This window comes from Hemibagrus wyckioides, linkage group LG19 (assembly GCF_019097595.1).
Source record: "Hemibagrus wyckioides isolate EC202008001 linkage group LG19, SWU_Hwy_1.0, whole genome shotgun sequence".
Taxonomy (NCBI): domain Eukaryota; kingdom Metazoa; phylum Chordata; class Actinopteri; order Siluriformes; family Bagridae; genus Hemibagrus; species Hemibagrus wyckioides.
Genome location: NC_080728.1, coordinates 17,627,584 through 17,643,894, shown reverse-complemented (window position 1 = coordinate 17,643,894; position 16,311 = coordinate 17,627,584). Strand labels below are relative to the sequence as shown.

Here is a 16,311-nt window from a genome sequence, read left to right as displayed (position 1 = left end):
AACAAGCTAGCTAACATTATCTGACAGGATTTATGGGTGGTTAAGTGATTTTCACAATTGGTCCATCCTGATTTTCACTGCTATCACTAACACCAAATGACTTAAATAACCAACTCTATTATTATTAACTCAGACCATAAACATGTACAGTGTTTACTAAGCACCTGGCTAATATGCTAGAACCTGGGCAGGGATTTCTCAGAGTTTTAAATCCTGTTCTTAATCTTAAGTGTTAATGCTAGTTTTAAAATGTTACACACAAGCTAACCTGAGAGAATTCCTCACAGAATATTCAAGTCATATTTCTAAATCTTCACAGTGAAGCTACATGAGTTAGCATAAAGTAACCTGAAAGTATTCTAAAAGGCTTTTTAACGTTTAAATACATGCTTTTAATCTTCTTTGCTAACATTAGCAAGACAGTTACCAATCTTACAATCTGATAGTATTTTTAAAATCTATTTTGGTTTAAAATTATTATAATCCTCACTGCTTTTTTGTAAGCAGAGGGATAACATTTAAAAACATAGCAGGTATTTATCAGAAGAGGAACAAATAAAAAACCCCTCTTCGACTAAAATAATAAAACTGCATCCACTCACTGTGACAATATAGTGTCAAATATATTTTGTTTATTGTTATAAACGAATGCACAAAATACAACTTTCGAAGTAGGCTATAAACTGAAAATCATAATTTAACATAAGGCTATACCGTGTGGGAAAGCTTTAAAAGAAATCACATATTCAGTCAAACAGTACTTTACAAACCGGAGGATTTATGAACCGTATCTTCTGGTGGCTGGAGGTGATCTTAAACACTGAAAAAAATAAAAAATAAAATATGACTGTCCTTCGTATTGGAAACTAGATTCAGTTTCAGATCTAATGAATATCCAGTTCATAATGGACCCATTTTTTGCCATTTCTCTCCACCATTCTCTCACTACAGGAACACTGTAGAGGTTAATACGACAGTTGTTAATTACAAAAACAACATATACAACTAGAATGGGTCGCATTCACCAGTTAAACCATTCAGAGAGTTTACATCTTGATATTAAAACCATGTAGCACTAACAATAGCACTAATAACAATTACAGTACAGAACCATCAAGAGCTAAGAGAATGCGCTACTTGTCACATGTCAGTAATCGTGTTTCATCAGGTATAGACATGTGGAAAATATCTTCTCATGCTGTCTAGTGTTCAGTAATATTTTTCTAAATATTTGGTGGAAAGTAAGGCTTTATTAGGTTACTTTTTGTACATGAATATACCTTATTGTATTCATAAAGAACTAGACATTTTTTGTTTACCTGTATGTATATCTCTTATAGATATGTATACAAATAACAAATACAAATTCGTGTTCTTCATCCAGAAAGCTTATTTTACTGATCTCAGAAATGGTAAATTGTCGCAGCAATCAATATTCATCTATCACAAAACTCGACTATATCGTCTACGCCAGGAATTCGTTGAGGTGAAAATACAGCACAGTGTGTTGTCGTATTGACAGGACAGTTAGTAAGGACAGGACAATATACTACAATTCTTTCTATATTACATACTGCAAGACATTTGTGCCACCAGGATTTGAATTTTGTACCTCTCAATTTTAAGGTTTTAACTTGAAGTTACATATGAAGTTTTGGTTTTTAGTTATAGCCAATTGAATTTCAGTTCTTCAGATGTTTAATCAAATTCAGGTCCATCGTGAAGCGCTAATAAAAAAAATCTCATTTAACGAGCTGAATATAGATTGATGTTCAGATGAAGATGTAGAGACTGATCCATGAGAGCCAATGCCTGAACCTCTCCTTGGGTTGTATAGAATTTAGAATTAAATCTGGTTACAAAGGTTTAAATTTTAAATGAATTGTAATGGTAAACCTATTCAGTATTACTCAGTTATGTAACCATTCAAATGATGGAATACAAATTGCGTTAAATTATAAAGCTTCATACGAAATTTAAAATCAAAACCACGTCTAATTTAAAAGTGCAAAATTCAAATCCAAAAAATAAAACAAATCAATAATTACAAATACCAAGCTTGTCAAGTCAGAAAACTTGACAAATAAAATGCAAAAATTAACACAACGTGAATCGGAAATATGTACAAGGGTTTACGATACGGGTAAACTACAAAGCTAAAGTACAAAAATAGCCTTTTTGATAGAACTGTACAGCGATCCTTTTAAACGGAAGCAAACAACAAAACACACACAACATTTTCAGCTTCTTTACAGTCAGTTCATTAAAAAAAAAAATGCCCTCGCTTTGACATAGCCTACGTCTACGATGAAACTTCGTAATTGTAATTGCACCAGGCAACTTCATATGAAAGTACTGATAATAATAATATTTATGAATACACTTTCTCTTTGTAACAAAGTACTAACACTAGCGTTTGTTTAGATCAGTTCCATAACTTCGAGAGCCTGGTCTGAGAAACCGTCTTGTCCCGTCTTGTTTGTGGTGTATCTCATGAGAGATTCATTACGTAATGTTTGAATTTCCATACAGTTCGACACTGGCACAAGAAAACCAATGCGAATGAGACATGCAGGGAAATTGGTGGCTCAGTGGTTAAGGCTTTGGGCTACTGATTCAAAAGTCTGATTGAAAGTCACTTCGGAGAAAAGCTTCATCCGAATGAGCAAACGTAAATGTAACACAGCAGCCATGTTTGTTGCATACTATGTTTTTAATGGGTGGTACCTTGTCCTTTCATGCTGCTTAAGCAAAACTTGCCCAAGGTACCCTGTATGCAACCCTACAACTAGCTGTTTTACTTGTGCAGATTTCCAAAGATGCCAAGCAATTCACACCAACAACAACCTTCCTAATAATATGACCATGTCGAATTAAAGTTAACAACACTTTCAATGACACTTCTTGTACCTTAGGGGTATTTGTTTGTTTGAGTCAGCTTTGTCGGCTTCATCTCTCCAAACGCCGACGCACAGTTTACGCAGAGGTTACGCAATTTGAAGGTCAATGTGCGTCAGAGACGTTTATAGCTTAGCATAACTGACGGCAAAATTTACGGTGACAATCAGACCGAACTAGTCTGTGCCTAATCTATCGTAACATTAAAGAAAGAGTTATGGCGCTCACCACACAAACATGCCCCACAGACCAGTGACAGGAACCCTGTCTAACATGTTTCTATCAATATGTGGTGCAAAGTATCCAGCACTTTTGGACCAAGTAACAAAATTCAGGACAAAGTCAAAAATCAGAGTCAGCGTCCATCAGTTCTGCCTCCATGAGGTTGGTTCTGGAGTGAATTGGCGCGATTACCGGTTTCTTGCCCTCTGACCGAGGTGTTGTAAAGCCTGTCCTGCCACCACCCACAGTCGAAGGCATCCCCTGCCCTGAATAGATAAACACTCCGGTAGATCCATTAGAGTGCCAGGCCGTTTGTTTAAACTGGCCTCGTCCCTCATACTGGTTTAGCGTCAGTGGGTTGGCGAGGTTAAAGCCAGGCTCCCTGCTGTGCTGACTGGATGAAACATGGCCAAGCCCTCCGTATCTCTCATGGTAAGGGATGGGACAGGAAGGACGGAATTCTGGGAAGGAGCCCGGGAGGACGTTCTCCTCTTGCTGCCGTTGCCGCTCCCACAGGTTAGCCACGAGACTGCGATGCGCTGGGAGCTTGGGGAGGCGAGGGACAGCGCTGGGACCCAACTCTCTGTGCCGGGCATTAACATCCTCTACAGCAGGCGCTACTGTACGCACCTCCTTCTTCCTCTTCTTCTTTTTCTTCTTACGTTTCATCATCTCGGGAGATATATCAGCTTCGACCATCCATAGTTTGTTTCGTTCTTCTGGAGGTGGCACTGCATGAGGATGAAGACACTTTATTAAAACATTTTAAGGATAAGATGTTTTCTAAATTAACCCTTTACATTATTATTTATAGATTTAGGCATCATTAAACATTATGTAATATTTGTTTATTTATCCTACATTAGCCAATATTTAGTCCACCATTTTGGCTAAATCCTAGGTACCGATATTTACATCCAAACCTAGTAACATTTAAATTACTGTACACTCATTAATATGGACTTAATTTGGACTTCTTTTTAGTCACGGATTGAGGAAACACTGGACATTTAAACAAACGTCCATAATACACGTGCTAACTTTACTGCTCATCCCATGCTACAGCAGATTAAAGTTGAAACTGATGGTTCGTGAATGTTAACTAATGCAGGAAAGTTAAGACATGCTTGACTCAATGAATATGACACTTTCACTTCTAAAAACTGAACAAAAATAGCATCTGATGCCACATAGCTTCAGTACTGACCAGGTGTTCCGGTGGGAGTAACCGAGATGTCCTGAGGTAAAATGGCCCCTCTTCGTGCCACCATCTTTGTCACGTGCTGAGCCCAAGCAGAGGACATTTCCATGGACGGCTCGTTCAGATCGAAGTTAATACCCGCTTTAGAAAAGTGACAAAATAACATCCATTTATTACTTCGTCATTTTCTTAAAAAAACTCTCTTCATTTTTCTAGGCTAATTTCTACTCAGTAAATTCCACAGCAAAGTACAGTACTACACGTAACATGAAACATAACCGTACGTCATATTCTACTGTTACTACATGTAACATGTAACACAAGTGCACATCATTTTCAAGTGTTACTACATGTAACATAACTGCACATCATTATCTCCTGTCACATGTAACATAACCTCACATCATATTCTACCGTTACTACATGTAACATGACATATAACCTGGCATCATATTATATTGTTAAAACTTGTAATTTAATGCACATCATTATCTCCTGTTACATGTAACACACCTGCACATCATGTTTTTCTGTTACTAAATGTAACAGGAAACATAACTCTACATCATATTCTACTGTTACTACATGAAATATGTAACACAACTGCACGTCATTTCCTAGTGTTACTACATGTAACATAACAGCACATCATCTCCTGTTACATGTAACATAATCTCAAATCATATTCTACTGTTACTACATGTAACAAACCTGCACATCATTATCTCCTGTTACATGTAACATGTCACATATCCTGACATCATATTCTACTGTTACTACATGTAAAATATAACATAACTGTACGTCATATTCTAGTGTTACTTCATGTAACATAACTGCACATCATTATCTCCTGTTACATGTAACATAATCTAACGTCATATTCTACTGTTACTACATATAACTCATATTCTTATTCTCATTATTTCTATTAATTTTTTTTTTTAATTAAGTTTTTTTTACTGTAATTTATTTATTTGCACAGTCTGAAGAGAGGCAGGCCAGGTTTTTATTTCACTGGAAGCAGTTTCTTGTACATAACTGCGTGTACGTGACAGTCTTAAATCTTGAACCTTAAAGTCTGATTTTATCTCCACATGTCCAGCAGGAGGCGATGTACTTACCCACAGGACCTTCATGGGAGACTGTGTGCATGCTGAAGGACAATTCTTTTTCCGGGTCCATTTGGAGTTCCTTCCTCTTGGAGAACGCTTTGGCTATCATCTTGCTCTTCTTGATGCGCTTCGGCTCATCGTCACTCCGTCCAATTATCCTTAGATTACAGGAAAGGCGCAAGTATGAGACTGGATACTCTACACATACTTAGGCTGCTGAGTGATTCTGTTTAGCTATTGCAGGATATTATGAGCCAGACATTTTACTTTACATCATTTCTCATTAAAAGTGAAAGAAAATAAGCAAATTTAAAGAGCAAACTGAATAACATCCAGTCAGGTATCTCTTTTTGGAAATGCCTGGGAGTTTCTGAATACATTTCTAAAGAGGTACCTACCTACACCAGGTGCGCTTCCATATGAGAATCGTGGCTTTGGTCCACACCCATGTGCTCATGGCAATGCCGGTACCGAACATAGAGAACAGATTGATCTTCTCCACCATCAGACTGGGCCGGTTTTTGATGGCGCATTCCGGGACCTTCTTATTGGTCTGCTGAGCTATAGTCACATTAGCTTCACATCTGGAACAAACAGTACTTTTGTTAGCTGAGTCAATCTTCAGCAAATAATAACATGTGGATAAACAAATATTTCAAAATATTTATTTTACAAAAACACTTACAGCACAAATTCCCGGAAGCTCCTTTCCCACTCGGCCTGGTTGAAGAAGTCGTAGAAATGGCATCCAAAAGTGATGAAAACAAAACAAAAAGCTAGAAAACCAAATATACCTGGAAGGGAAAAAAGGAATTTAGAAATTTGGACAATTTTCATATTTAATTGAAAAACCAAATTTAAAAATCAGAAATGCAGAGACACTGATACTGGTCTGATACTCAGGTTGTTAATCGATGATCTGATACCAGGCGATAGCATGAGATATAAACCTGGGGTATGCGGTGGCACTACCGAACAAACTACACAAAATTCTATTCAATTCTATTTGTATAACAGTGGACGCTTTTACAGTGGACATTGTCACAAAGCAGCTTTACAGGAATATAAAAATTCAGAATAAAAATGACAAAATGTAAAAAACAAAAATTGATTTATACTTAGCTAAATTTTTTGTTTTAATTTTTTTGTTATTATTTATACACACAAAATGACAAAAACATGAAAGTCAAAGACATTAGAGAGTCGGAGGGTCAAATTGTTTCTTTCTTCTTTCGGATATTGCAAGGTATTTTGGAAATTTTTTGTTTGTTTTTTTAATTCAGTTCAGTTTAATTCAATTTATTTTGCATAGCGCCTTTTACAATGAACATTGTCTCAAAGCAGCTTTACAAAAGAAGAGAAACGGAGAAAGGGGAGGGGAAAAATGAAAATGAAAATATAAAAAAATAACTAAATACCTAGAAATAAGAATAAATTATTAACTATTATTAAATTTTATCCCTCTGTATATTATCACACTGTATGTTCTAATCTGTTATTGAACTCTTTGTAATCAACTCATTATTTAAGACAAAAAACACAAGAAAGACAAAAAATTACAGCCTGGATGCAGATCACAATTAAAGTTAAACAATCAAAGCAAAGCAAACTGTGCTCTTGAAAATGTCACGAAAACAAGCTACACCATCTTCCTACAGCACAAGTAAACATCTTAAACAGAAAACTCAGCACCTAACTGTGGTTAAGTGAGAAAAAATTGTCACAAGACAACGCTAGGTGAGTGAAAATAACAGCTCTTAGCCAAGTAAGTTCTTCCTGAAGATGTTAAAAAGAACAATGTTTGGAAAGATAAACTAGAGCTAAATTAAATAAATTAAGACTTATTTATCTATTCTCCTATTGTTAGCATTGAGAATAATGGTGGATAATCACGATGAAGAAAATAACGAGAGTAATGATAAAAACGAGGTTAATTTATTTTGTTTCCATAGTTGATATCTGTAAGTATATGTTTTTATGTTGTTGATATTTTGCTTCCCTTTTTGTGTGAAAGCGATGTTTGAAAAGTAAATGATTGATTAATGCTAAGCAGGTTAGTCGTTATGGGTCTCGGTATCAACGAGTAGCAATAATATGTATTTGTAATCAGTCTGAAATAAATGGTAACAATGCTAAATAAATGCACTGCAAAAGAAAACCGTACCCAGTCTCAGCATGGTCGCGTTGATTTTACTTGCCGCTTTTTCACTCAGCAGTCCTGGGTGGTTGCTTTTGATGGAGAATAACGTCATGACTCCTGCGAAATTGGGAAATTCGCATCAACTTCATGTTGATTCATGCAATTATACAGACTGCTGTCTTTCTGTCTCTGTCTTACCTCTTACAAGGAAATAGCCACCGATAACGAGCACCACGCCGATTGGAGCCAGAACAAACCCAGCGCGATATCTGTAGTTTTTGTACCCGACGAAGCAGATTCCACTAACAGAGTCTCCATCGACCTGTATGATGTTCAGCAGAGTTGATGACTGCCACAGCATTTAGTTCACCACAAAAAAAATAAAAATAAATAAGCAGCCGTACCTCTGCGATAGCCAGTATAGCCACTGTAAGGATAAACGGAATGGACCATGTGACCAGGTGGAAGTAGGACGTCTTTCCAGACAGAGGTTGATGCGTAGTGCCCAGGGCTTTGAAAGATGTATGCCAGGCGTAGGTCAGCATAACAAACCATATGACCCCTGACATCAAGGAGTAGTACACGATGATGAAGATGATAACACATGAAAGTGTCTCTGTCGACCTGAAGACAGGAAAAAGAATAAATCAATGCTCTGGATGCTGACAAGTATTTTCCTAACGTTCTCAGAAATGCTCAAGTGTTCTTACGAGGGCTCTCCGAGCCGCATGGTATTGTCACTTTTGCACACGATCTCTTTGCGAGCGCCGTCCATGAACTGGGCGAGCCACCCGATACTACCCACAAAGAAGCAGGCATTGACGTAGAACAGGATTACGGCCGGGTAGCGGTTGGAATTTTTCCAGTCGGCAAGAAACGTCGCCTGTGGAAAAGAGAAAGATGAGATACATGGTCTGATAACCATTCTTAGTCACTCTACATGACTACCCCAAAGTTCATTCAAATCTGCCGTATGGCTCAAATCTGCCTCACAGCTCCTGAGTCCTGATCCTGAGTATCGGATCCAAATTCCCAGGCTTCCACGAAACCTCCCCTTTAAAATGATTCTGTTTAGTTCCTGTGATGGACTGGTGTTCCACTGAACGTGTATTCCTGCCTCACCCTCATTTTTCCTGGAATAGGCTCCAGATTAAAGGAGCAGGTACTGTAGTTCTTGGTACCGAATATCAAACACTCCTGTGGTGCAGAAAAACTCCAAAAGCAAGTGATGTATTAGTCTGAAGACACAACTTGTTGAAAGGCAGCTTCTCATATAGACAAGACTTGTGTTACTTCCTGAAGTATGTTTTGTTTTTGTGTTCGTATGACTGATTCAGACACGTGAAAAATGACGGCTCTTCTACTATTGATTTACCTAATATTTCTCTCTCTCTCTCTCTCTCTCTCTCTCTCTCGCTATGAGCTCCCAGCATTCTGAGTTCCCAGCATGACTGCTTCTTCTTTCTGGACCTGCCTTTTCCATCCAGACGCTCTACCCCTGGTTGGAGCCTTGTCACTTGGTGGTGCTCACTGCTGTGGACAGCCCGTGACCCCAGGAGACAGCCGTGGATAGAACAATTTGGAGACTATCTCGCCGTCTCTGAACTGCCGTTGCATCAGTCAGCTTTCGGCAGGAAGGTCTATAATGAACTCAGAAACTATACTGACCTATTAGTTCCTCAGGAGCTCCACATGACTATAAACAGTTGCAGAAAGAAGATTATTTAGTTACATTTACATTTTCTCCTGTCCAGTGTCACCGAAATGAGGATGAGATTCCCTTCTGAGTCTGGTTCCTCTGAAGGTTTCTTCCTCATATCACCTCAGGGAGTTTTTCCTCACCACCATCGCCTCAGGCTATAATAAATAAATATTAACTGTGTTCCTTTACTTTTGTAAAGCTGCTTTAAGACAATGTCTATTGTTAAAAGAGCTATACAAATAAATTGAATTAACCTGAAACAAGAGCTGACTTAAGACAATGTCCATTTTCTGACCTACATAGCATCTGGAGACTGGAATCTGCCCCAGGGAACTCAGGGCACAGAGCTGAGGGCACCGTGGAAGGGGTACCAACCCATCACAGGGCACAATCACACTCTACGGATCATTTAAAAATGCTAATCAGTCTACAACACATGTCTTTGGTCTGGGGAAAAACTGGAGCACCCAGAAAAAACCCTAACACACAGGGATACAAACACAAACTGTGCACAAAATAGAGCTGTCACTTTCTTGAAAAATCACGTTCAAAAAAATTTCATATGTCACCCAATGTCGACAAACAGCCTTTTCTTTGACCATAATTTTTCCAGCTACGGTGTAGAACCCAAAATACTTCCACACACTGCTTTTCAGATGATTTGGGGTCAAAACTGTCTGCTCAAGGCAGATCCGCTGCTTGCTGTTAGCTTCTGTTTTCGTATCATTATTTCGTATCATAATCATTTGATCCCTTATACTTACCAGTGTAAAGAAAGTGAACAGCAGGGTGACGGATCCGAAGGCAGCGATGTATCCGTGCATGTCGGAGTGTTCCTCCTCCGTGAAGAGCGGATTGTCACACTGAATCCCGCAGCCCTCCACGTCCTTGTACCAGCTGGCTTGGATGTCGGTTTTCACCAGAGGAGCCTCGCACTGTCCTGACGTATTGAATTTGATTTTCTGTACCTCGTTCTAGAAAAAAATTACAACATACTGAACATCTGAGTCACTTATTCAAAGATACACTATATTGCCAAAAGTTTTGGGACACTCCTCCAAATCATTGAATTCAGGTGTTGTTTTTCAGGGGTTGGGTTCGGCCCCTTAGTTCCAGTGAAAGGAACTCTTAATGCTTCAGCATAACAAGACATTTTAGACAATTTCATGCTCCCAACTTTGTGGGAATGACCTCTTCCTGTTCCAACATGACTGTACACCAGTGCACAAAGCAAGGTCCATAAAGACACTGATGAGCGAGTTTGGTGTGGAGGAACTTGACTGGCCTGCACTGAGTCCTGACCTCAACCCATAGAACACCTTTGGAATGAATTAACCTTGAATTCAATGATTTGAAGGGGTGTCCCAAAACTTTTGCCAATATAGTGTAGCACCAACCCAAGCATCCTGCTGCTGCTGTAACTTATTATATATATATCAAGCAACCAAACACAAGGAAAGATTTATACCTGGCAACCGATGGGAAACTTATCCGTGTTCTCACACTTCAGGAAGTTGGGCCAGCCTCGCTCCTGCTCCACTATGCTGCAGGGTCGGCGGGTCGCCTGGCACAGGGTCTGGCTGGGCAGCTCCACTTTGCCGTTCTCACACTTGGGCATGTAAACAGCACACAGTAAAGGCTGAATGACCGCCCAGCATCGAGGAGCATTTCTCAAACCTGGAGAAGAAAATATGTCAGAAATGAATATTTATATTTCATTCAAATGTCATGTGAATCTGTACAGTGCTAAAAACCCAGAAGCAACCTTCTTTATTTCTTATATAGAAAATTTGGGGAAAAACAGGATTTGTAGTATCGAGAGAAGAAGAAAAACAGTACAAAAGCCATACAAAATAAATGCAAACATTATGTTATTCACCACTTTTCTACACTTCATCAGCACTAAAACTCTACACTCACACTTGCCTAAAGTGTTAAACAAACAGTTTTGTGCAGTTTCTACCCAAATGCAGAGTGAAGTGTTTCTCAGAGCTGTGGGGGAAATGGGCCTGAAGAGGCAGGAAGGTGCAACAGAACAATCCTAAGGATTTTGAGATTGAGGTGTGAATGAGGAGGAAGAAGCCTGGAATGGATCATTACTAGGTGCTAATGGTAATTAACAAGAGATTTTCCCAAAAAAATAAAACCGGAAATCTGACTGATTTGTGTTTTTGATTTGATTTTGTTGGGACTAGATACTGTGGGATAGATAAGAGTCAAATGAAATAATCAATACTTTGAATTGTTATTAGGATTCATTAATGTGTTCTGCAAAAAAAACAAACAAATAAATAAAACACGAGGCAGACAGGACTAGAAGGCGAAATGTGACGTAAAAACACAGACTTGAGGTTGATGGTGCAGTTTGTTAAAATCATCTTCATTAGTTATAAATCATAGTTATATAATATATAATATATAATCACAGTTATAAATCATTAGTTATAATACAACCTTAATGTTTTGACGCATACCTGTGCGTTTTGTTTACGCATTCCAAATGAAGAAATTGCGTCAAATGAAGTTCAGCTTTGTTTAACCATAACATTTTTGTTTTTCAAATAAACAAGCTGTAAAACGTTTAGTTTCGCACTTACAAGATAACATAAGATCTTACCAGACCACATGACCAACTTCTCGAAAGCTTCTTCTTGCGTCTCAGAGTCTTCAGCCAGCACCAGAGACGTGTGCGTGTACGGCAAAGGCGACCCGAGACACGTATTGTACTTCAAAACCTCACAAGTCGTCGTTTTCTTGCAAAAATCATTGAACATCGTGTCATTTTTGTGTAACATCATGGCCTGGCTCACCATCACGGTGCCAACCCAAACCCAAAGCATCCCAACAATGGAGCTGGAAGACATTTTGGAGAGCGACAAGTATTATAAAAAATACTGATAAAAAAAATGTACTCCTTTTTTTCCCCCCTGGATGATTTTATCCGTGCCAGTGAAAGCTATCTGCGATCAAAAGGGTTTCCGAGATCGAATCCGAACTCATGTTTTGAGGATCGGTCACATAATAGCGGATTTTTTTTTTTTTTTTTGTCCCCACAACTTCCACTAGTTTCTTCTTCTTCTTCTTTTCTCCTTCTTTATTATGTTCCACAATTACAGCTTTCCATTCCAAAGCAAAAGCCACGCGCGGTCTTCATTTCGGTGCGTAAAATAAGAGAAAACGACCAAAAAAAAACAAACACAAACTATATATTAACTATAAAACGACTTCAAGACGTTAAAAAAAGAAAGCAAAGTAGGTACAGAACGGCTTCATCACCATCCCCCACTTTTCAGATGGAGGAGGAAAAAAAACTGGCCTCCGAGAGTGTAACTCGATCCCCAAGCTGCTGGTTCAGCCCCCAGATTTTTCCCAGCAAAAAAAAAAAGAAAAAAAAAAAGTTACAACCCACACAAAACCTTATTCCACCAAAAGATCATTCATGTTAAGACTGGACTCGTGTGTAGCTTCTTCATCCGCGAAAAAAAATAAAATGTGCACCAAATTTGAGCCGAAGTTCTTAAAAAGTCTCACTTTTTCTCCCATCCCCCTCTAATTGTGTGTGTGTGTGTGTGTGTGTGTGTGTTGTAGTCGAGTCGAAACATTCAGTCCATCCTCCATGCATGCCAGTGTGTGTGCAGTCCAGTACCTCACCCTCTCTCTCACACACACACACACACGCACAAGCGCGCGCGCACGTTCTCCTGCGCTCCATCTTCCTTATCAAAAACACAAACATGTTAAAAGTTTTTAAAACTTCGTTAATTCTGTATTAAAGCTGTTTTCTGGTCTCCAGAGTTCCCACGGAAAGTTTTGCACTCATGTCTTAGTAACAAGATAAACTTGTATCTTAGACCAGAATAAATTTTCCTGGTTACAAAACTGCACTTTTTGACCATACTGTAAGTAGCCTTTATTTGTCACATATACAGTACATTACTGCACGGGTTGGGGTCAGAGGACAGGGTCAGCCATGATGCAGCGCCACTGGAGCAGGGGGTGTGTGAAAGCCTTGCACAGGGGCCCAACGGTGGCAGCTTGGCCGTGCTGGGGCTTGAACGCTGATCTTCTGAACAACAACCCAGAGCCTTAGCCACTTGAGCTGGGTTTTTGCATATCCCAGCTTATTATTAAGCCATGGTAGAGCGCCCCTGGAGCAGGTGGGGTTAAGGGCCTTGCTCGAGGGCCCAATGTTGATAGCTTGGCAGCTTAGAGGCTTAAACCCTGATCATTGACCAACCTCTGAGCCACCACATCACTACAAATACTACACAGTTATGGAAGGGAAATGATTTTTTAATCACAATTCAATGTCACCAAGATGAGGATGAGTTTCCTTAATGCTTCTTCCTCATGTCTTCTCAGGGAGTTTTTCCTCACCTACGTCAACTCTGGCTTGCTCAATGGGGATAAAATGCACTTTTGGGGTGGATTTCGAAGTAAAATTCAACCTATAACGTTGTTTCCAAAAACACTCAAGTAGGTGAACATCTCCTCTCCCCCATATGGGTTTCTTCTGGGTTCTCCTGTTTCCTCCATCTTCCCAAAATCATTCCAGTAATTGACCATCTCCTCTCTCCTGTAGTGATTTCTTCTGGGGGGTTTTTTCGGTCTACTCCAATTTCCCAAAAACACTCCAGTCAGTGAACTTCTCTCCGCTCATATAAGGGTTACTACTGGGTTCTCCAATGTCCTGGAGATAAAATGCACTTTTGGGGTAAATTTTGAAGGAAAATTCAACCTATAACAGTGTTTAGGTTTTCTGTTACAAATTTCTGACACTCTGTTATCTAATCATGTTTGCACTTTCCTCAGATTTAGATTTCTGGCATTTAGCAGATGCTTTTATCCAAAGCGACTGAGCAGTTGAGGGTTAAGGGCCTTGCTCAAGGGCGCAGCACTGGCAGATTAGTGGTCAGTAGTCCAAAGTCTTAACCTCTGAGCTGAAACACTGAGCTATCACATCAGTTTCACATCTGGTTTCACAATAACAGGAATAAAGGTGTTAACAGATGTATCATCAAAACTTTTTACTATAAAATAAAGAATTTTATTTACTTGTTCATACTAATATTTCATGCTTGGCTGTAGTAACACTGAATAGTTGTTTATTCTTACCTAAAAGTGCTGATATAATGTTAACTGTACAGAAATAATCAGTCATTAAATACTGATGATAATAATATGATATAATACCAGAGTTCTGCCTGATATTTGGTCATGTTTGACACTAACATTACAGCCAGTGACCGTAATCTCAATGCTCTGGGACTGTCCGTGTCCAATTTATTATCTGTATTAATATTGTGAAATAACCGTTTTACATTATTACAATATTTTACACTGATACCGCAGTCAAATACACCAAGTTTGAGTCAACTCTTTTGTTCCTGAGGTAAATCTGCTCATAACACACACCCTGACCTTTAAAAAGGTCTGAAAAACTGTGATGATTGTGTTTCTCTGTTCTGGATTAACGTAAATCAGACCCTGCTGGTGAAAATCTCCTCGTCTTCTAGTCGATGTGGTTTGGTACTCCCTAGACATAAACATATAGGATGTTTTAGTTAGAGATATTAATGAACTCTGAGTAGATGTGATTATATCCTTCAGATTTAAAGCAGCAGTGAGTTTGTATCAGGTTGTGGTTGGTCTGCAGTGTTGTCTTTCCAGAACAGGACCACCTTAAAAGGCTTGTGAAGCATGGCTACTATAGAGTGAGTCAGAGAGGAGACCACACACACACACACACACACACTGTCTCCCTGAGTGTGAGGCCCAGCACCTCCCTCGCTCTCTATAATTCTGTCTAGCTGTGAATTTATAGTAATGAATATCTGGGAGAGAGAGACGGGGTAACTCTGCTGCTTCATAGCTTCAGGTTTCCGGTTTGATCCTGAGCTCGGGTTACTGTCTGTCTGGGGTTTCATGTATTTTCTGATCTCCCCTCTCTCATATGGGTTTCTTCTGGATTCTCATGTTTCCTCCGGCTTCCCAAAAACACTCCAGTAGGTGTACATCTCCTTTCTCCCATACGGTTTTCTTCTGGGTTCTTTGGTTTCTTCATACGTCCCAAAAACTTTCCAGAAGATGAACATCCATACTGGTTTCTTCTGGGTTTTCCAGTTTCATCCAACTTCCCAAAAACATTCCAGTCGGTGAACGTTTCCTTTGTCCCATATTGATTTCCTCTGGGTTCTCCGGTTTTACAATCAGTGCACATCTCCCCTCTCCCATATTGGTTTCTTCTGGGTTCTTTGGTTTTCTCCAACTTCCTAAAACACTCCAGTCCATGAATGTCTCCTCTCTCCTATATTTGTTTCTTCTGGGTTCTCTGGTTTCCTCCCACTTTCCAAAAACATTCCAGTCATTGAACATCTCTTTTCTCCCATATGGGTTTCTTCTGGGTTCTCTGGTTTCCTCCATCTTCCCAAAAACAGTCATTGAAAATCTCCTACATTTGTAGCTGTAAAAGTGTATGTATGTGGTGCTCAGAGATGGACTGGTATCCCATACAGGGTGTGCTCCCTTCTCACAGCCAGTGTTCCTGGGATAAGCTCCATGTGCTCTCCCATGATCCTGACCAGGATTAAGCATTGAATGGATGAATACTGAAGGACATTAGAACAAAAATTTCCAAAACCTTTGTCAGTTTAATTACCAATAAGTGGAAGACGTCCAGTCCGTAGGACTTCTTAGTCTTTTCTCAGAAGTCCCAGCATTAATACATACAAAATATATATATATTTTTTGCATAATAACCCTAATTTATTCCTCACGTATAATTCAGTAACTACTGTGAAACTGACAGAAACATGTTAGGAGTCGTATTAAATCCTCTACTCTACACACCCTGAGAGGAGAAAGCTTAAGAAAATTCCATGTCCTTTACTCACCATGTCGTTCTAAACAGTGAAATCCCAAGCACTTATGTCATTCTTACATTTATATTTATTCCAAATAAATGAACACAGCTAAGAAGGATAACCCAGTGTCTGAAGTCGGTTATAAACAGACAGGACTGCTTCTTAGCCAA

At 39.1% G+C, this 16,311-nt stretch overlaps 1 protein-coding gene across 1 annotated transcript; it reads right to left on the bottom strand.

Moving 5' to 3' along the window:
- Window positions 1–612: 612 nt before the first annotated feature.
- Window positions 613–12,605, bottom strand: smo (smoothened, frizzled class receptor). The gene is made up of 12 exons (XM_058417452.1): window positions 11,896–12,605; window positions 10,747–10,955; window positions 10,043–10,252; window positions 8,287–8,459; window positions 7,981–8,200; window positions 7,775–7,898; window positions 7,601–7,693; window positions 6,122–6,230; window positions 5,835–6,020; window positions 5,446–5,594; window positions 4,328–4,462; window positions 613–3,851 (listed from the first exon to the last, which is right to left on the bottom strand). Exons 1-12 carry the CDS (start codon window positions 12,140–12,142, stop codon window positions 3,241–3,243), a joined length of 2,466 nt encoding a protein of 821 aa, XP_058273435.1. The 5' UTR covers window positions 12,143–12,605; the 3' UTR covers window positions 613–3,240.
- Between the last annotated feature and the right edge of the window lie 3,706 nt (window positions 12,606–16,311).